The 21,469-nt window shown below is 32.6% G+C and overlaps 1 protein-coding gene across 1 annotated transcript in view; it reads right to left on the minus strand.

Moving 5' to 3' along the window:
- The window catches only part of WASL (WASP like actin nucleation promoting factor), a 65,405-nt gene that overhangs the window by 11,919 nt on the left and 32,017 nt on the right, over positions 1 to 21,469 (minus strand). Inside the window, exons 2-9 of the mRNA XM_069461835.1 lie at positions 21,189 to 21,323; positions 18,827 to 18,913; positions 18,376 to 18,472; positions 14,947 to 14,970; positions 7,955 to 8,123; positions 7,231 to 7,273; positions 6,091 to 6,244; positions 579 to 1,099 (exon numbers count right to left, since the gene is read on the minus strand). Of these exons, the coding sequence (XP_069317936.1) occupies positions 579 to 1,099; positions 6,091 to 6,244; positions 7,231 to 7,273; positions 7,955 to 8,123; positions 14,947 to 14,970; positions 18,376 to 18,472; positions 18,827 to 18,913; positions 21,189 to 21,323 (1,230 nt within the window). The remainder of the gene's footprint in view (positions 1 to 578; positions 1,100 to 6,090; positions 6,245 to 7,230; positions 7,274 to 7,954; positions 8,124 to 14,946; positions 14,971 to 18,375; positions 18,473 to 18,826; positions 18,914 to 21,188; positions 21,324 to 21,469) is intronic.

Raw genomic sequence — 21,469 nt, forward strand, 5'->3', positions numbered from 1 at the left:
TCTATTAGAACTATTTCAATTTTCTATGAGTCTGATTCTCTATTAATCCAAATTTCAGAACATGGAAACTTTAGAATATGATTTAATTTTTATTAAGTTACTAGTTTAGATTTATAAAAGTGATTGCAGTTGGTTTCAAGTAGGGTTATTTTTAATTTCCCATAGTTTAATAAGAATTTTTTATTAAATTAAAGTATCTTTTATTTAAAAGTAAAGTCTAGAACAATGAATTGCAAACTGTAAAATTATATGAAATTCTAGAATAGGTAAAACTAATCTATGGCGATTAGTGATTGGTTTTGGAAGAACTAACTGGGGAAAGGCCTGAGGGAACATTCTGAGGTGACAGAAATGATCTACATTTTAAGTATGGGTTACACAGTTACAGATAGTTATCAAAACTGAATTAGAAGTTTGTGCATTTCATTGTACATAAAAATATTAACATATCCATAGGGTTAAAAAGCTAAATAGCAAGAGGAAAAATACAAAAGAATAAACCTTTCAAAATGTCTTATAAATTACTTTAAAATACCATTATGATAGATGATCTAAAATGAAAAGAACAGATTACTTACAGATTTTAGTTGAATACCCTGTCGTATCTGGTCTAAAAGTGCATCCCGTCCAGAGCAGGACACTGGTCGACTGTTCTGTTCCACTCTTTTTAGTTGAGCACCCTCTCTAATTTGATCTAAAAGAGCTGCTTTGTTTCCTGCAGGAGTTGGAACTTGATGGTCCCCATCAGAAGGGAGGCCAGCAGGAGGAGGAGGCCCAGGTGGAGGAGGAGGTGGAGGCGGTGGGGGTGGTGCCGCTGACCCTGCCACTGACAGAGGTGGAGGTGGTGGTGGAGGCCCTGAAGGTGCTGAGGAGGGAAGAGCTGGAGGTGGAGGAGGGTACATCCTATTTGGCGGCACTGGAGGAACTCCTACACCAGGCCTGGAAGGAGGTGGTGGTGGAGGTGCAATTGTGGGAGCTCTTGAAGGTGGTGGGGGAGGAGCACCTCTTCCTCTGGCAGGAGGAGGAGGAGGGCCCGAGCTATGTGGAGGGGGAGGAGGAGGAGGCGGCCCTCCCCTTGATGGTGGTGGAGGTGGTGGTGCTGAAATGAAAACAGAAAAAAAGAAAGCATGCTTTTTTCCCCCCATAATCATCATACTGAAAAGCAACTCACTTTAACAAGTATGAAAACAAAATAATATCAAGAAAAAAGGGCCTCATCTTTTCATTTAATTTTCAATTTTATTTGGGAACTTTCAGCTTAAAGATCACCTTCCTTTTGTTTCTTGAAAAACATTGGCTAAAACAGTAGAATTTAGTTTTCAGGAATTAGGACCAGTTCTGAAGGTAAGGAGAATAAACCCTTTTCTACTTCATGTAATAACAAAATCATATCAATGAAATTAAACATTTTGGTTAATAAGCATTATTTTACATTTTAGTAAAAATCAATGAATACCTTCCCTCTTTAAAGAATCAAATATATTTTAGTTTTTTAACAAAATTAATTCACATTCATAACTATATGGCGTGGTATAACATATTAGAATTTATTAACATCAATTTGAGCTAAAACCCAAATATAATGCTTTCCTTTTAAAATGTAAGCCTTTGTCATCTAATTTATATTTGTACTTTATACTGTACTTTACAGTATAATGTCATATATTTCTAAAAGAGCCTACAATTCTAGTTATGGTATTGTGAGAGGCTACTTGCTCAGTAGAAATGTTCAATCACTTATTCAGGAGATATAAACTGATTATTAGCTAACTGAGAATTTCTATAAAGTGAAAAATTAAAGTTATTAATAAAAAAATTACCATTATTCTATAGTAATATTTGTATTCTTATTCAACTTAAGTGAAAATGTAAGATATAATAGTAAATCAAACTTAAAGCAGAGCAACATTAAACTATATTGAGGAATATAACTAAAACCTTAAAGTACTAAAATTTATTTTACTTCATGGTTTTACCAACAGTATACATAAACTCATGTAATATTATACTTCATTATTTCTCCATTCACTGAAAAACAAAAATTAATATTTTTAGGAGTAGAGAAATCCTAGAATCCCTAACAGCTATTTGTATTTACCGGTACAAAGTATAATGTGGTATCCATGGATATTCCTAACCAACCTATTCAACTATAAATATCTATTTTAATTACAAAGAACAAATTAGATGCTCAATAATGCAATAACACCAGAGAGAAAAAAAGCCCTCATTTCAAAGGGAATAAAACAGTGTTTTACGATTTCATCTGTGACAATCACGGGAATCATGCTAGAAAAATTTATCAAATGTAATTATAAACACTGGATGAAACATGCAGAAAGGCTAATACTCACATAGCTATTGTATCCTGGTATATAAATTTTTCAAACTGGAAATCATATAAAGCTGAAAGCAGGAAGAGTTATCCCACTAAGACATAGACTATTATAGTGGCACGCTCCTATGATACACTCTCAAGGTACAGTGGAAGTCTGGGTGTTGCAACTGAAATTCACCCAATTTTATAAATGGACTCAAAGAAGGAGGCTTAAAACTAGCTAAAAACAAAGCCCTTTTCTAACATATTTTGCAATCAAGACGAAAAAAGGGATGATATGGCATATATGTATTATGTATACTCTCTAAATGATATATCAAACCCTTCAAACATATACAAAATTTCATTTTAATAAGTTTTAGTTTTATATTTCAAATATCAATGACATTTGTCTAGACTGACATTTTTATGATTTGATCATGTTATTCAAGAGGAAAAGGAGTCAGCCTATCCTATTCCATATGGTATTTAGACAATCATTTCTTGTGGTTTCACTAACAACTTTGGATTCATCATTTTTTGTATGAGTTTTACATAACAAAAAACTAATGTTCTCTTGAGCTTGCAGTAAATAAATTTATTGGAATAATTTGTGGTTCCACTAACACCATTCAAATAACACTAAATCTTTGCTCAAGAAAAGGAAGAGCCTTAATTTATAGTGAATAAATTATCAGCTACATCCAGTTTGAGTGTAGCACAAGTTCAGGGTTTCTATTATCTTGAAAAGTGACAGCAAACTTCTTTGTATTTTCTTGATGAAAACAACTATTAACAACTTTCAATTTTTACAGTCTATATTATATCTACATTAAAAGAAAATATGCAAAAGACATGCTATATCCCAAGGTAAAAATGTGAATGAATTAAACAGGAGAGGAAAGGACAGATGAAATGATGTTAATTAGGTTTACATGCACAAAAATGTCTTCTAAGCAGACACCACACACCACTATGAGAAAGTCTGTAGTCTACAGATTTTCAAAACTCTGAAGTCACCACAAACACCAGAATCAGAATTACAATAGTATTTTTTAGATTTTTAAAAAACAAAGTAAAAAGCATGAAACAAAAGTTATAAAACTGCTATTATCAAAGTGTAGTTAAAAAGAAGAAAGAATGGAGCTTACAGAAAAAAGCTTTCTTGATGGCATACTATTAAAAAAGATTGATACACTTAAAAATAAATACCATTTCAGATCACTATTAATATTAAGAGTACTGGTATGTATGAAATAACTCTCTAGATATTTACAGGAATTACAAGAAGAAATTATAAAATAACATTAACTTATACTTTAAAAAAATGCAGTATTATAGAATTCAAGAAACATTAAAGAACTATTCTCATGTGCTTGCATCAAGATAAAACAAACAAAAATTTTACTTAACACAAATTAAAATTTACGGAAATATTGGTAACTACCTGAACAGGCATGTGTAGAACTGTATGTTTATTTATGTTTAGTTCCCCCTCCCCAACCCAAATTAATATATAAATGTAAATTTATTTTATACAGGTTACTGGAAAAATGGCAAATGTGAAAAGCAATCACTAAAAATAATAAATATAATTAGTAATAATAAAACAACAGAGGTGCTGTGGGCAAAAAGTGTTTTTTTTTTTTTTTTTAATCCACAAAATTTCAGTGAAATTATCTAAATTACAAAGTATAAGCTTGGGCTCATATAAAAATTAGTTTTCTTTTATTTTAGCATCCATATGCCCAAAACATTAGTTTAAGTACAGGGTACAAAACCTCACTGAAAGTTAGATTTGGAGGTAGGACATATGAGCTTTAGTTGCTTTGATAATCAACATATCACAGCATGCACAATTTAGAGCACTGGGTCAAATGTCTCACATACATACCACTCCATTGTGGTGAACCTATAGAACAGATTGCTATGAGTTAATGGACTTCAAACAATTGCACACAAAGAAATGTTGAAAATCACAAGTCTATTACCTTTTTATAAGTCTGATCACATTATTTTACAAAGTGGCAAGAGACTTGATTCAGTAGGTTTTATAAAGCCATTTTTAAAACAACTTCATCAACTTTTCCCTTTCTAATTTATTTTTTGATACTTTTTAATATTAATTTACACTATGTGTTCTGCCTAGAAAACATTTCCTTAACAAACTTAATTTGCCTTTCTACTAATCCTTTTTAAAAAAATCTGTCTTACAAAAAATCATTCTTTGGCATCTAAAAGGTTCCATACTAAGAGTTAGGTTCTTGAATACAGTAAGAATTTTTCAGACCTTATCCTTTGTTCCCAAAGCATGCTTTTTAATGCCTGTGTCTTTTTTGGTTTGTTTTAAGTAATTCAACTAAGGAAAGACCTTGTCTAATTTAATATTATAAAAACAGGTAAAATAAAAAGCAGTAATAATAAAGTTTAAAAAACAAGCCTAATCAAGTTAATATGGTCAACTCTTAGTTTATTCAGGTGACAGGGCAGCAGTATGGATGATCCAATAATGTTCAAGAGTAATTCATAAACTTACAAATTCAGAGAGCTGAGAGACGCTGAGCACATTAAACCTGGTAGTGTAAGGTGTAGGTGGGTGTAACAGTGGAGAAAAAGAAAGTCAAGGAACACAGAAAAGTTCTCAAGACCTGCTATTATCTACACACTATCAGTAATTGTGACCCAACTGGGAACATTTAGAAACGACGGTACTGCGCCCAAGGTGTGTTTTTTAAAAATCCACAGAAGTTGGAAATGTAATTTTTCGCAAACTAAGATAAATTAGCATCATGCTAGTTTCCAAAGAACTGTGTTTCCACAATAGTACTTATGACCTTACACTTGCTTACATATCTGTTTCCATGCTAGACTGTAAGATTTCTGAAGGCAGAAACCTTATCTTTACATCTAAATATCCTGAGACTGGTGCTGGCATAATAATGTTTACTGAGTATGTGAATGAACGAATGACTGAATCAATCAACCAATCAAAGACTGACTGAACACTGGCAGGAAAATAGGTAAGCCAAATATCTAATTTAAAATGACAGTTAAAATCTTCAGAAGAATGCTTTAACTGAAAGTTTTACTCTGCCATACTTCGTATTATGAGTATGCAAAATCTAGGAACAAGAAAAGAAAGGAATCCCAAATTAAAAGATGGCAAAGGCATGACTGTCATATTAGAAAACTGAGTTATTTTATCTGCATTTTAATATAATTGTTAAGACACAACTAAAATACGAGGTGCTTTAATAAACTATCAGATCTTTTACGTTGCAAATTGTGCTCTCAGGTACTAAAAAGAAAATTTTAGACTTTATCCAAGAAAAACAGTTTGTATTTCAAAATTAACAGAAAGTTATAGTATTTATATTCTGAAAATGTTTGCATTACTAATTAGAGTGATTATATTTAAATTGTTGCTTCTGAATTATAATAAAAATTTAGTAAGTGATTTCTAGGATTCAATAAGTAAAACATTTAGGCAACCATAATTTCTTATTCTAAAATAGAATATCTGAAAGATTTTGTATGGATTTTCATGAATTTAATAAAAGAATTTTTAATACTAAAACAAAACCATGCCAAGTTTTTTTAGTTATATGAAATAATGTAAGACATAGTACGATGGGCCACATAACTTGTCCATAAATTCAAACATGCTGCTCAAAGAAAGGTTCACGCGAATATATGTAGCTGTCTTCCATTAAACTGACCTCAAAAGATTCAAAAGAAAAACAGACCAAAATGCCTAAATAGAAATAAGTTACCTTGCCTTCGTAGTTCATTTTTAACAGCTTCAACGCCTCCTGTTTTTTCAATAAAGTCATATATAACTTTTGATGTTTCTCTGTCTTTAAGTTGTGCCTCTGAGATTCCACACATATCAAAAAGATTCTTCAATTCTGGATCCAAATTATTCAGCTACAACAGATAAAATAACTGCTAACTATAAAAAATCTATCTCAATTTTCTAAAAATAAGCGTGATAAAAATTAATTCTCAGCTATATTCTTAAGAAATTATTTTAAGTTTATAAACTTTTAACATGGCTATATTATTTATATGCTAATTAAACGTTCTTATTAAAAAAACTGAACCGATAAAGAATAGATTTTCTGTTTTATCCTATTTCTTTTTCGTTCCCTCTTTTCAAAAAGAGGACATTTCATTGAGATTTCTACTAACCTATTCAGACATCTCCAATGCTTACTTATTTCACCTTGTCCTAAATAAGTTTATGCATAATCATGAAAAAACACAAAAAAAGTAAATCAATTAGAAAATCTGATGGCAAGGACCTCCCTATAATCCCAAGCACTTTGTAAAGTGCCTAACACAAAGAGGCACTCAATATATGTTTGTGGAATTAAAAGTGTAGTTATAATAAAAATAACCAAAAGGATTTTTGACCCCAATCACAAATAATATTTCTCTTCAAAATAGTTTATTCAAACCCTGATTAATTTTTACCAGCAATTTCAGCTACCTTGCTCACAGTGCTATAAAATAATGAATGAAATTGCCAAAAACGGTAAGAGAATGAAAAGATCTAGATAATTCAACAACTGAATATTCAGAATTTGATTATACTACTTTCCAGTAATTTGGCATATTTTCCCCCAAAATTATGACTTAGCAGACATGACTTTCTTCTCTTGATTTTCAAAGCACAAGGATTTCACTTACATAGTATATAAAGCCAAGGAATTCAAAAAATTTGTTTTTAGAGACTTAGCCATGAGTAATACTATGGTTTCAAACCTCAGTGGTATACATACGTAAAACACAAGTACATTCATATAGACACTAAAATCCACAAAAATGAATAAATATAAAAAATTAAAGATAGGCTAAAACATTCCCACATATTTAGAGTAATAATATACATGCCTTGAAAATATACTTACATCAAAGCCTGTATTTGGATCCCAACCAACATGTCCAATGTGCCTAAAGGAGAAAATAGAAAAATACAGGAAAATAAAATAACGGGCATTAAAACCATAATATATGTGAAATCCAATAAACATTTGGCTTTGAATGGTTTTTTTAATGGTTTTCATAGACATAACCATATTCTAGGAAAAACTACATACAAGGAGTCAGGAGACCAGAATTCCAGCCCTGGCTCTGCTACTAATTCAATCTAAACATTTTTGCGTACTATGCTCTCTCTGAACATCTATTTCCTTAAAAGTCAAAATAGCAGAAGAATACAAATATTTTAGAGGACATGAGTTTTGTAATGAGCTAATAAAATGATGCTTGAAATATGTTATATGAATACTAAAGGTTTTTACTGCCTATAGGAAATGCCTCTAGGCAATTTCCAAATATTATTTATAAAGCGAAGTAAGAAATCATTTTTGTCCAATAATTAGAAGAAACAACTTTAATTTTTCTCTTCTGATAGGTAGAAGAGTAAATAAAATGTAAGATTAAAAGAACATCTACTGAGCAATTTGCCTTTTAAAAAATAACCAAAAGCTCCAACAAAGCTCATAGTTAAAAAAATATGTAAGTGATGAATGTAAGCATCCTCCCAAAAAGAAAACAAAATTTTCTAACAAGTCAAGAGCAGCAATGAATACATCAAAAGTGAAGATAAGAACAACAAAAGAACTGTCTCACTGGAAATTGCTTGGTGTTCCAATATCTGCCTTGGTTAATCTCTTCTTTTTAGCTTTTCCTTTCTTCTTTTCTTTGGTATGAGAGATGTTGTTGACTTGTGGACCGTAAAATCTATTTGTTGTGATTTCTGGATTTTTTATGTCAACTGTAGCCATGGGTAGATTAGGACCTACAAATAAAGCCAAAATAGGTTTAATTTAAACCTACAATTTGTTTATAAGTAATAAAGTACTGCCTGAATCTCAAAAACCTCTAATAAATTCTTAAACACACTAGCATAGATGCATTATTTCAAAGCAAACTTGTATTTTTATAACATTAAATCTCATAAAGAATATGAACTTCCAACCACAATTTCCATTTAATTGGTCTGATCTCTTAAATTTTAACTATAGTAGCCTCATACCCAACACACTGCTCATCGGTCAAATGGTATATATCACAGAACAACAAGGATAAAAAAAGTTATTAATGAAAGAAGCATCTACTTTGTTTTAAATTGGACAAAAAAATCTAGTCCTAATTCTGTTTCAACTATTAGTCCATGAAGAAAAAGTACTTATAAAATTTTTACTACCATTTTCTCCAAAACTATCATATTTAAGTCCAGTAATATTTTTCCCATCAGTACAAATAAACCCTATGAGAAGCACAGAGTTTTTTAAGTTCAAAAACTTAAAATGGAAAAATTATTAAAACATTCATCTTCTGCAAGGATCAATCGTAAAAATATCTCAGGCACTTTCAGATGATATCAATAGCATCTTCAGAAGTCATGCTAAATGTAGCACAAAACTTGTCTTATAAATCACAGAAATATTCTTGTTCTTATAAGCAAGAAAGTCTGAATGCAAAGTATTCAACTTAAAAATTTCTTATAAATTTAACTAAAAGACAACACACACTCCATAGAGATCCCATTTTAATATTATGATTCTCTGACAAAACCTCCTATCAGATCAAGTTTCTCTGAGGTGATTACATTAATGACAACTTTCAAAATTTATAAAATATTAACACTATTACCATTGTGCAGAGAAAAAAATTAACACACAGCAAGCTTAAGACTGCTCTCCTTAGGCCCACTTGCAAGGTTGGCCCTTAGCTGGTATCTGGGAACCTGGATTTCAAAAAGGCTCCTATCATTCCTTAATAAAGTAGGCTCACTGTACCTAAACTGTGCTGACAATGTGGTTTGCACAGAACACCTGCTTTCCTTCTGGGAGTCTGGAATCTTGGTATGTGCTAGGCAAAGGATACTGACATGACTAGTCCCTAATAAAAACCCTGGGCACTAAGTCTCAAATGAGCTTTTCCTTTAAACACATTTCACATGTTGTCACAATTCATTACTGGAGGATTTAAACACATCGTCTGTGACTACACTGGGAAAAGCTTGTGTGTGGTCTCCTACGAAATTTATCCCATGTGTCTTTCCCTTTGCTGACTGTGTTTTATACCTTTTCACTGTAATAAATCTTTGCAATGAGTACAACTATATACTGAGTCCTGTGAGGCCTTATGGTGAATCACCGACCATGGAGACCGTCTTGGAAACCCCTAACACAATCACAGAATGGCAAATAGAAATCTTACAAAGTTATAAGTTAATATATATTAGGTGATTATTAAATGCCAATTAGACTGTAATTCTTCAATTATATTAAAAATCTCAAATGTATCCTATTCTTTAAAGTTATCTGAAAGAAAAATGTTTACCTACATGCGTAAATTATATATAACCTATTTTCTCTCAACTCTACTATTAAAGATGAAACAGAGCTAAAACAAATTCATGAAAGCCATCTGTCACCTTATCAGACAGGTAAATAATATGGAAAGATGAATATTTTAATATTACCAAAATTCAGCTATTTCCTTTAATACTGAAAGCCAATTTACATATAAATATAGTATATAAAAGATCTAAATGTTTTATTTATAATTTCATTTAAAAATCCATGGGAAGTCGCTGATATTGGCAAAAAATAATTCTTAGAAAAAATGGAAGCTAGTGAATAATGTGGACAAAATCACTAAAAGCTCTTTCAGTGTCAAGGAATAAACCGAAAATAACTGGATGAAGAAGTAAAGGTTAGTTAAGTAGCGCAGAATGATCTGAAGGACTGATTAAATCAACAGGAGATTAAAACTTTAACTTTTCAAATTTGTTCCATTATCAGATTTTAGCATTTACTAAGGACTTATTGAGAAAATCCAGAATTCAAGGGTCAGAGGTTGAACTGGGGTCACACTCATACCTTTATAGACTGATCTAGTGACCTATTTTTACTTCTTACTTCCCTTTCTGCCCTCCCTGTTCTTATAACTTATCTTCACCAGTCAGTATCAGCAACACCATCCACAACAAGATGCTATAAATTACTATTTACTCTCTTATCTTTACATGTAATAAAGTTTAAGAATTAAGATAGATTTAGAAGTATCAGAATTAAGCACTCTATTTATACCACCCTTTCCTGAAACAGGTGTTTAAATAGCAACTATAAGGGAACCACCAGACATATTCACCAGTAAAAAACAAAACCAAAAAAAACCACCATAATTGGTTTTTAAGAAAAAAACAACAAAAAATATTTTTAAGCTGTTTTAGCTTATATAAAAGCAATCTGTATTATACTACAGGTGATCCAAATGAAAACAAGAGTTGGATTAAATTTAACGGTTTAAATTATCCAAGCTAGTATATTATTTCTGAAAAGTAAGTTAAAGTTCTTGTAAGCCTGATTTATAACTTACTAGAAAAAGTACTTCAGCTGTCTCTAAAGAAGGTTCAAGAAGGAAGAGGACAGTAACAAAACATTAAGTGGTATGTATAATGAATAACACTGTTTAGCTCTACTGTAGTCTGACTGTTTCTCTTCTTCCCTCTCCCCAAAAATCAGGCATAGATATACTGTTACGTATCTGCCACGCAGTTTATAAAGCCTTGGCATTACCTCTTTAGAATCATTACAGACAAATTCCATTAGTACTAGTTAAAACATTATTTAAATAAGGCTACATAGGAAAATCTAGATTACAGAGATGCATAAAGTTTACAATCAGAGGCAAAGGTGAACTCGGCTATCTTGGTTCCTAGCCCCTTACCCTTTCTATTAACTAGTCTACCTTTTACACAAAAGTCAACCTACAAAGTGATTGATAATGCTAACTTTACAAATGTCATAATACATTATTTCTTTAACAATTTATCAGTTCTCTCAGTTTGCAGTCCAATGATTCATCACTCAATAAATATTTACTAACAACTTTCAGAATTTAGAAAAAAAGATTTTCTACACATCCAAGAAATTAGTTTCTTGGTTATTTCTGTTAACAATAATTATTAACTTAAGAGTTTGAAGATGTTAGGAAATAAGTTTAAAATGGTATTCTAAAGCCTAATTAAATATCTATTTAAAAAATGACACACTAAAAAAGTGATAACATGTTTAAGGCAAAGAATCATTTTGTAATAGTGTAACGTTTATGAAGATTTGGTAACAGATATGTACTCTTGTGTCATTTCTAGTAAAGTTTAGTTATTCCATTTATGAAATTACACTCATCCTAAGAACGCCTACCACCTACCTTGGTAGCTGTTTCAGACCCCCTGAAAAAGAAGGGGGATATTTTCCTTATTTTTCAAAAAACAAATGATAAATTATCTCCTGATTAAGGACAACTGTCACAGGAAAAGGTTTTTAAATATTCTTATGAACTGACATTTCTAGCTAATTTTAAATCTAAAAGAACTCAAGTTTCCCATTAATTAAATAAAAAGCAGAGAACTCTCACCAAGGTAAAATACTTGAGAAACAGGTGGCCCAAAGGCCTCTGATGTCAAGTAGTCATGAAGCTGAGAACGTATCATTGGAAAGCATATAAGCTAAAATATGAGACTGATCAATAAAGAAATTAAAGGAGTTAGTGAGGAAGATACTGAATTGCATTTTAGGAATATATGTAAATTCCACATAAATTGTCCTTTTAATAATTGCAATTTGAAAAGGTCTGGTAAACTGATAACCTAAATAAGGATCTGAGAAAAGGCACCTCGGTGGACACCTGCAAGACATGGTTAAGGTGCCCACTGCCACCTAGTGGTAGTACACCAAATACAGTAATGCTGCCTCCAAAACAGTGGTATCCACCTAGTGGGGAGAGTAAGATAATCAATCGACTGCAAAGTAGGAAAAAATATTAAAACTTCCATTTTTTATTGTGTATGTAATATATTAATGCCATACCATATGTATATTTTATAAATAAATACACAAGTATTGGCAATACGTGCTGTATAATTTTGCCCTTTAATGACACTATTTAAAACAAAAAACCTCTCCATTTGTTTAATGAAAAAAAGTTTGGGACCACTGCACCAAAAGATTAAAACTATATAACTAAAGATTTTTAAAAAACCAATAGCAATCTCAAAGACAGAAATTTCATTTAATTATAAGTGACTCTCTTAGTAGGGGTAATAAAATTGTGAGATACCACTGTCACATAAAGAATTTTCAAATTCTACCTATTCATGGAAATTAGGTGCTTGTTCAGAAATATAACTTATATGCATTGAAAAAATGAAATGTTTTTACAAAACAGTCAGCCTTCTGTATCCATAGGTTCTGCATCCATGGATGCAACCAACCATAGATCAAAAATGTAAAAAAAAAAAAAGTAGTTGCATCCATACTGAACATGTACAGACCTTTTTTTCTTGTCATTATTCCCAAAACAACATAGTGTAACAACTATTCACACAGCATTTAAATTGTGTTAGGTATTATAAGTAATCTAGAGATGATTTAAAGTATACGAAGGATGTGCATAGGTTATATGCAAATACTATGCCATTTCATACCCGGGACATGAGCACAGTGAATTTTGGTGTACATGGGAATCCTGGAACCAATCCTCCATAGATACCAAGGGACAAGCATTTACATCCTTAACTTTAATTATATGATTTCTACAACATCTGTACTTAAAATCTCGGGTTACTTCCCCCCAAATTTTTAGATAGTACCACTAGAATGTCTTCCCTGTTGGTGCTTAATACTGTACAAGCTCACTGAACTCAAAATAATTTAATAAATTCAAAAAGAGATTAAAACACTAGATACATATCAAGGAAAAATTCTAACACTACATTAAAAGTTCACAGATGAATGACTTGTGACTCAGCCGCTTCTACTTCTTTTGTCTCTGCCACTTACTAGCTATGTATCTTGAGACATGTTACTTGAGACTTAACCTCTCTAAGTCTCAGTTTATCCTTCAAGATCATCTTGAGGCATAGTGGTTAAGGGGCCAGCCTCTAGAGTTAGAACATTTGAGGCTGAATCCTGATCTACCACTTACTAGTTATGTGACCTTGAGCAAGTTACCTATCTGTGCCTCATAGATGAGTTTACTCTTCTATAAAATGGGGATAAGAAGAGCTACTTCACAAGGCTGTTAAAAATCACCTGGCAGGTAGTAAATGATCATTTAATAGTATCTGCTATTATTATTGTTATCATCATCTTCATCAGAATAACTAATATTTATTAAGCACCATAAGTACTTTGATTACCTCATTTAATCCCATAGCAGCCCTATGAAGTAAGCATTAATATTTCCATTTAAAAGAAAGTCAAAATGTACAATACTTGGCACATGGTAAGCACTACTGAAGGTGGTCATTTTTTTAAAAATTAATAATAAGATAAATAACTCAAAATTTAACACAGTGACATTGGGTCCATGTTTTTATGTCAGGAAAACAAATTTAAGGACAAAATCAGAAGGCAATATATAAGAAACAAATTCCCAACAATCCCCAATAGTTGTCATAGATTTAGAAATTTGGGCTAGGCACAGTGGCTCACACCTGTAATCCTAGCATTCCCGAAGGCCAAGGTGGGAGGAACCCTTGAGGTCAGGAGTTCGAGACCAGCCTAAATAAGACCAAGACCCCCGTCTCTACAAAAATAGAAAAAATAAGTTGGGCGTGGTGGTGCACACCTGTAGTTCCAGCTACTCGGGGGCGATCGCTTGAGTCCAGGAGTTTGAGGTTGCTGTGAGCTAGATAATACCACTGCACTCTACCCAGGGTGACAGAGCGAGACTCTGTCCCCAAAAAAAAAAAAAAAAAAACAAGAAGAAGAAGAAGAACAACAACTTTGTGTTATGTAGTGAAGTCTTCCTTGAATAATCATTCCAAGTTCTAATAAGAGGATTTGAGATGCTTTTAAAAAGAAGCAGCTTTATTTGTTATTATAATGAAGGTTCCTGGTGCAATGGTTCTTTACCTTCATAGTCAGGGACCCTTTTAAATGTGATGAAAACCATAGATCCTCTTTCCAGAGAAAAGAACACAGATACTTATAACATTTAGTACATAATTTCAGGGAGAGTTTATGGAATTCAGGATGAAAACCGTTGAAGACCTTATCTTTTACATCTTGGTATTCTGCTTTTACTCTCTGGTATTAAATATTTAAAAAATGAATTCACAATATTTCAAGTGTTCGTTATTAAGTTAAGGAACGGTGTTACATGGAGCTACGATTAGTTCTAAACACACTATTACAGTAAATTAAAGTATAAAATAACTATTTTGAAATAAGAAAAAAGGATAAATCTTAAAGTAGGAAATCAACAAATGTTAGATAAAATTTACTGCCTTTAGGGAAGATCTTAAAACCAGACTGTATAGTTTCCAAACTTAATCAACTGTGAATACAGAATTAAAATATAAGTATTAGTGATCTTCACCTTATGTGTTCTTCCTTTGTGTTATGAAAAAAAAAAAAAAACCCCAAAGAATTGTATGTTTCCTAAGTCTCACCTGTCATTAATTAATTTAAAATAAGAACACAAGAAACTATAGTATTTGCTCATAGATACTAAATATTAGGTATTAATGTATGGTACATGTTTCCATAAGAATTAAACTATAATCTAAAATCTTTTTGATCAATGATTGTAAAAGAGCTTACCATTTGGGGGGTCTCGTCTTTTCTCTGTTAGAAAATAAATTAGAAAACATTATTAGACATATGTAATACACCACAAACATAAAAAACTGAACTCACTTAAACTCTCACTACTAAATTGATGTACAGGTGATTAAGGAGAACTGACATTTGGAAGAAATGACATTTAAGAAGAGATCTAAATAAAATGACAAAGGGGACCATATATTCAAAGGCCCTAAGGAGGGCACAGCATAAAAGAACATTATGAAGACTAGATTGGCATGAGCAAAAGGCACAGTAAAAGGAAACAAGTCAGAAGGAAAAGTCAGGGACTGGATCACGTAGGATCCCACAGTCTGTGGTTAAGGACTATAGATTTTATTCTGCATATGATAGGAAGCTCTTACAGGGTTTTGAATAGGGCAAGTGACATGATCTAATTTATGTTTTTAAAATTTTACTCTGACTACTGTGTGGAAAAGAGATAATAGAAGGAATTAAGTGGCAGCATGGAGACCACTCGGGGAGCTAGAGTGGTAGCCTAAATGACAGATCACAGAGGCTTGGATTAGGATGGCAGCAGCAGAGCTGGTAAGAAATAATCAGATCCAGGACATATTTTTGAAGGTACAGCCAACAGGAATCACTGATAGGATTTATAACGGATCATGGTAAGCCTGAGCGATGAGGTAGAGCAAATACTTTTTACTGAGGCAGGAAAGAATAGAAGAGGAATAGGAACAGATCTGAGTGGTGCTGGGGTTAGAAATATGGACATAGATAGATCAAGTATTCTGACCAGACATGTTAAGTCTAAAGTCCATACTGTCACCCAACTTGAGCAGACAGGGTCTGAAGGTCAGAGGAAAAGTCAGTACCTAAGATAACACTTTGGGAGTCATCAGCATACAGATGGTTTTCAAAGCTATGGGACTGGATGAAAGCACAAAGGGGATGAGAATACCCAGAAAACTCTAGGCACCGGAACAGACCAAAAGTACTCAAAAGCTACAACCAATTAATTAGGTAGGAGGAAAACTAGAATGTCTATCAATTCATTGCATTCATATTCTTACATACCAGGTGTGCTCAGAACAAGACACTATTTTGGCTTTAAGAAAGTTCAGAAGTGGTTGAAGAATTTTAAATGTAATTTCCACAAATTTTCTAACATAAAACTTTCTGAGGTTATAAATAACTGATACAACAATTAGTTTATAAATAATCACAAACCAAAATCAATAGGATTCAACTGGTACACAAGTTAACAATCCTAGCAATGGGATATATAAATGTATTACTCTATCTGAAGATCTGATAAAGTAACTTTCTTAAACATTTTAAGTAAGCCAGTCCTGCCTATGTCAATAAACGTCAAGCCCCAATTTCCAAGGTGATGTTATCTCTGTACCCAGGAAGGAAATACTGTTTAAATTGGTGGATGACACAAAAATGGAAACATAATAATATAAAAGTTCAGAGTATAATATAAATTCTAAGAAGCAATTACTTAGATTTATGACACCATCCTGGCTTGAAAGTGAAAAGAGGGTGAGGATTTGGTTGAACAATCAGAATGTGAGCTAATGGTGGGAGGCATTTGCTAGCAATATTATCAGAACAGTGTTTAATCAAATTGAGGGATGTTTTAGTATCACAGTACTTGGACTACCTATGAAGTACTGTGTTCCAATCTGAATACCATATTTTGAAACAGATGTAAAAGCTATAGTGGATTCAGAGCATAGTATTTAGGATGAAAAGACTATAAACTATATCATAGGAATAGTTCAAGAAACTGGAACTGGTTAGACTAAAGAAGAGAAGAAATAAGGAGAGTAGGATAGATGGCTCCCAATACTAAGTGGCTACTGTGAAGAAAAGAAAATAGACTAATTCTTTGTTGCTCCACAAGTTGGACCTCATGTGTCCAAGTTAAAGAGAGGTGACGATGGAGTTTGACTCAGCATAAAGGGCTATCCAATGATGACTCAGCTGCCTCCCTAATGTTATGATCTTTCTGTTTCTGAAACACTTTGCCTACAAGTTTAAGAACTATATAAAACAAAATGCCTGTGCCAGGTGAAAGGCATTTTTAACTTGTCAATTTCAAGATCAATTATTTTATATTTTAAGAAGTATTTTTTGCCCTTTTTTATATTGAAAATGTCACATTTTGATTGAAAGGAGCCCCAGAAAGCCCCTGGCCTAGCACCATAGGATGCCATTGAAATAAGCAGTGACTTATTCCTAAAGTTGTGGTTTCAATACCATAGCATTAAATCCTTTCCTAGCATGGAATCAAGTGATACATGCCCCTGGTCCCCAAAAGTAACAAAAAATAATAGGCCCCTAATAATTCTCCTATTCACTCACAATAAGTAGAATATAGTAGTAACATGGCAATAGTGAAGCAACAATTTAGTTCATTTGATTTTCATTTTTGCCTCACCTCTCTCTTGGAAACTTACTAAAATAACAATAAAGACGTATAAAAGATGAATATATGTTTTTAGATGGCTATTTTCCGTGTGTGCCTTTTCTTGCTTTAGTTCCTCTTATTGGGAAAAGCACATCCTTGAATACAGTGATCTTCAAACTGGGGTAACACGTACCCCTGGAAGTAGAGAAAAACTTTTCAAGGAGTGCATGGACATGGCTAGTTTCAAGAGTATCTGTTTGTCAATCTCAACTCCCATATGTTCTCTCCTAAAACTAATCTGCTTAAGATGATAATTTTAGAGACGTTCACCTTTCCTAATCATCCTCCACTTTAAAAGAGAAAAGCTTTATACACTATTATTGTTAAACAACAGTTCTACACCAATAAAGCTCTACACTACCCTGCATATTCTCTAATTGTTTTATATATGTGAGAGTTGTTTCATGCACTAAACTAAGTTCCTTACGGTTTTATAGTATATAGCATTAGGGACAGAATAGACAGGTAATGTTTACAGATCTTGTTTGCAACTCTACTTATTTGCTTCTAAACTTGCCTAAAGTCTTTGTTGAAAAAGTATTAAATACTTTAAAATATGTAAGTTACAAATGAGGACATTAAAAATATAATTTAAGAATCAGTATACATGGAATTTTATCAACAAAAATGGTTACTAGGATGGGTCCTTCAGTAAATCTGAAAAAATTAGTTCTCAATAAAAAAATATCATTTCTTTTAAGGTAGGAACCATCACATGTTTTTTTTTTTTTATATAAAGGGCCAGATGGTAAATTTCAGGCTTTGAGGGCTATAGAGTCTTTGTTGTAGCTATTCAACTGTGTTGTGGCAAAAAAGTAGCCACAAGCAATGTAAACCAATGAATATAACTGTGTTTCAATAAAATTAATTACAAAAATAGGCAGTGGACCACATTTGTCCCTTGAGCTGTAGTTTGCTGTCCCATTTTAAGTAATTACTTTAAAAAAGGAAAAAAAAGGGAGGGTTACCAGATTTCCTTTGTCGCCGGCCCAACAAGTCTGTAACTGCTTTTCGGAATTTTTTTGCTTCTTCTTCATTGGCAAAATTAAGGGCAACTTGACAAGTCTGAAACGTTTTCATAAAAAAGGTGAAAGAACAAAAATGCATAAATTTAGCCTTATGTAACAAAAGTGATGATGACCGACAGAAGTACACTTCTGAAGAAAAAAGGCTGACTTTATTAGCAGACGTTATTTTATGATCTGAGTAACTTCAGAAGGCAAAAAGCAAGGAGAACCTAAAATAAAAGACTACCAAGTTACCTATCACAGTAGACACTCAAATAATCAACTAAATACTTCATTTTCAGCAAAACTATAGTACACTGAATTTGATCTTTCAATAGGGCTCTATAAATAATTTGGATCAGAAAAGGCAAAGGAAAAATTAAACATGGCAATAAAGAAAAATATGACTTACATCTCCAGCAAAGGTATGAAAATATCCTCTAGGACTATTATATACAAAGTTATTGTATAGCTCTTGTTCCCACAATAGTTTTCCATCCTAGAAAAAAATAAAAATTAAAATAAGAACTACCAAAAAAAAAAAACTCTAGGAAAACAAAGCAGATAGCTCATATTGAGGAATTGTTCACATATATAGACAATAACTTTTATAAACACATATATTACATATATGTATAACATAATTAGCATCAGATAATTCAATCAGTAATTTCTTAATAACAAAACAGTAAACACTAGAGAACGTTTCTTTTGTAAAACCTACATATCAAGCAAGTTTAGTTCAGTATGTTAAGATACAATCTCATTAGCCAAGCACTTCCAAATACATTTACTTGGTCAAATACGTAACCAGAGTAATTACTAGAGACCATCAATTTACGTAGAAGGAATAGGATATTTTTATACATGCACTGATTACCAATACATAATTCATTAACAGTATTTAGACCATGAGCCATCAAATACTACAGGAATACATCATACTCTCTTCCTCAATTTTATATTAATAGATGGAGGACGGTCAAATGTATCTTTTCTGTACTGCTCATTAACAATCTTCGAATTCTTAACTTTTACAGAGTTGCCTGCTAATTAAATGCTGGTATTAAGTAGTATCAATCATGCTGCAGAAAGAGACTGATGATTAAAACACATCAATTTTAAACTATGGATAAGAGACCCACGGATAATAGCCATATCGATCACCATAGTATAAAAAATACATTTAACTTTAATACCAAAGGTGGCTAATTGTGAGTGTTCATCAATGGTTATCTATAACTGGAAATAGATGGTTAGAGAAACATAATCATTGCCCTATTCAGAAATGCAAGGTTCCATCTAGATCACAATTTTAAAATATGTAAAATATAATGTACACAACATTATGACCACTGTAATGGAATTCCCTTCTGAGTTTTAGTAGAGTAGTATTTGTGTTCCATTTCTAAATAGTGCTTCTTATTGGTGACGAAAAATATATCAAAGCAAACCATGCTTGTGTTCTCCATCCTGCAGAATCGCTACGACAACAAGCCACGGTTACTAACAGAAGCATGTCACATCTCTCAGCTGTCTTGGTATGGGGAAGGAGATATTAAGAAGCACTCATCAGCCAGGTTTGGCTGGCTCATGCCTATAATCTCTGCATTTTGGGAGGTCAAGGAAGGAGGATCATTTGAGGACAGCAATTCAACGCCAGTCTGGGCAACATAGCGAGATCTCATCTCTACCAAAAAAATAAATAAATTAGCCCAACATGGTGGCATGCACCTGTAGTCCCAGCTACTTGGGAGGCTGAGGTGGAGGATCCCTTGAGCCCCAAAGTTCAAGGCTGCATGCAGTGACCCATGCTCCCACCACTGTACTCTAGCCTGGGCTACAGAGCAACACCCTCTCTCTTAAAAAAGAAAAAAAAAAAGGAAGCAGCAGTAATTTACAAAGTACAGTAACTTAAATCTCATTTAATCTTAGTGAAATACTTGGTAACAGACCCAGATGGTCATCCCATTTTACAAATAAAGTAGCTGAGGCCAGAGATGTAAAGACGTTCAACTGTGATCTGTCTGACCACATTAGTGCGCGAGAATTCAAAGGCAGTTTTAGTGTTTGGTAATTAAAATCCCATTATACTTATTGCCACATATAAATATTAACCATGGAAACTTATCTACAGAAAGAATTTAAAAGAACTAATGAAGACTTCACCTCAGCAAAATGATAATTACTTTTACAACAACTATAAGAGATGAATACCTAAGAAACGGCATCTAATCATAGGACAATATGATTTATGATTGGGAGTAAGGGATATAAAGCTGTGAAAATCTGAATACACCTATTATGAGAAACAACATAAGAAAAAATGGGTAGCAAATATATTTTTATAAATATTGTATAATGCTTTAAACCTGGGCTAAATAACAGTACACACCAAGCTAAAATATTCTTTTGTTGTTCCCTGAAAGGACTATGTATGCTATTCTATAATGGATAAGATGGAACAGAGTATCATTAGAAAAAGAGAGAATGTGGAGAAAGCCCAAGGCCTAAAGGCATAATTTTTTCTAAAAATGAGCTTTAATATGTAGTAGCAGTGGGAAGATAAAATAGGAAACCATTCAAGTTCTGAGTTAGGACATAGTCCCATTTGGTCACATGTCCATACTTTAATATCTAAAACCAAGCTTCATCCTTCTAATATTATTTTAATTTAAATATTACATACAGGATAAATAAATCTATAGTAAATTATAATTGAGGCAGAAAACCTAATCGCCTACAGTTTAAATTGAAAGCAAAACAAAACTCACCTTAATGTCAAATATCCTTAAAAAATAAGATCTCTGTGGATTGTCCTTAACAAGACAAGCAACACCACTGCATTTCTTTGACCACATACAGTTCCGATCTGCTGCATATAACTGTACTACTGCTGAAGACATAGTCTGCAAAATATAAAATTTATAACCATTACATTCAAAATAATACTCAGATGACCACAGCCCCTGCTGATATCTTGACTGCAACTACCCAGCTAAGCTGCTCCTGAATTCAGGACCCACAGAAACAAAAAGATAATAAACATTAATTG

Source organism: Eulemur rufifrons, chromosome 29, assembly GCF_041146395.1.
Source record: "Eulemur rufifrons isolate Redbay chromosome 29, OSU_ERuf_1, whole genome shotgun sequence".
In the NCBI taxonomy this organism is placed as follows: Eukaryota; Metazoa; Chordata; class Mammalia; order Primates; family Lemuridae; genus Eulemur; species Eulemur rufifrons.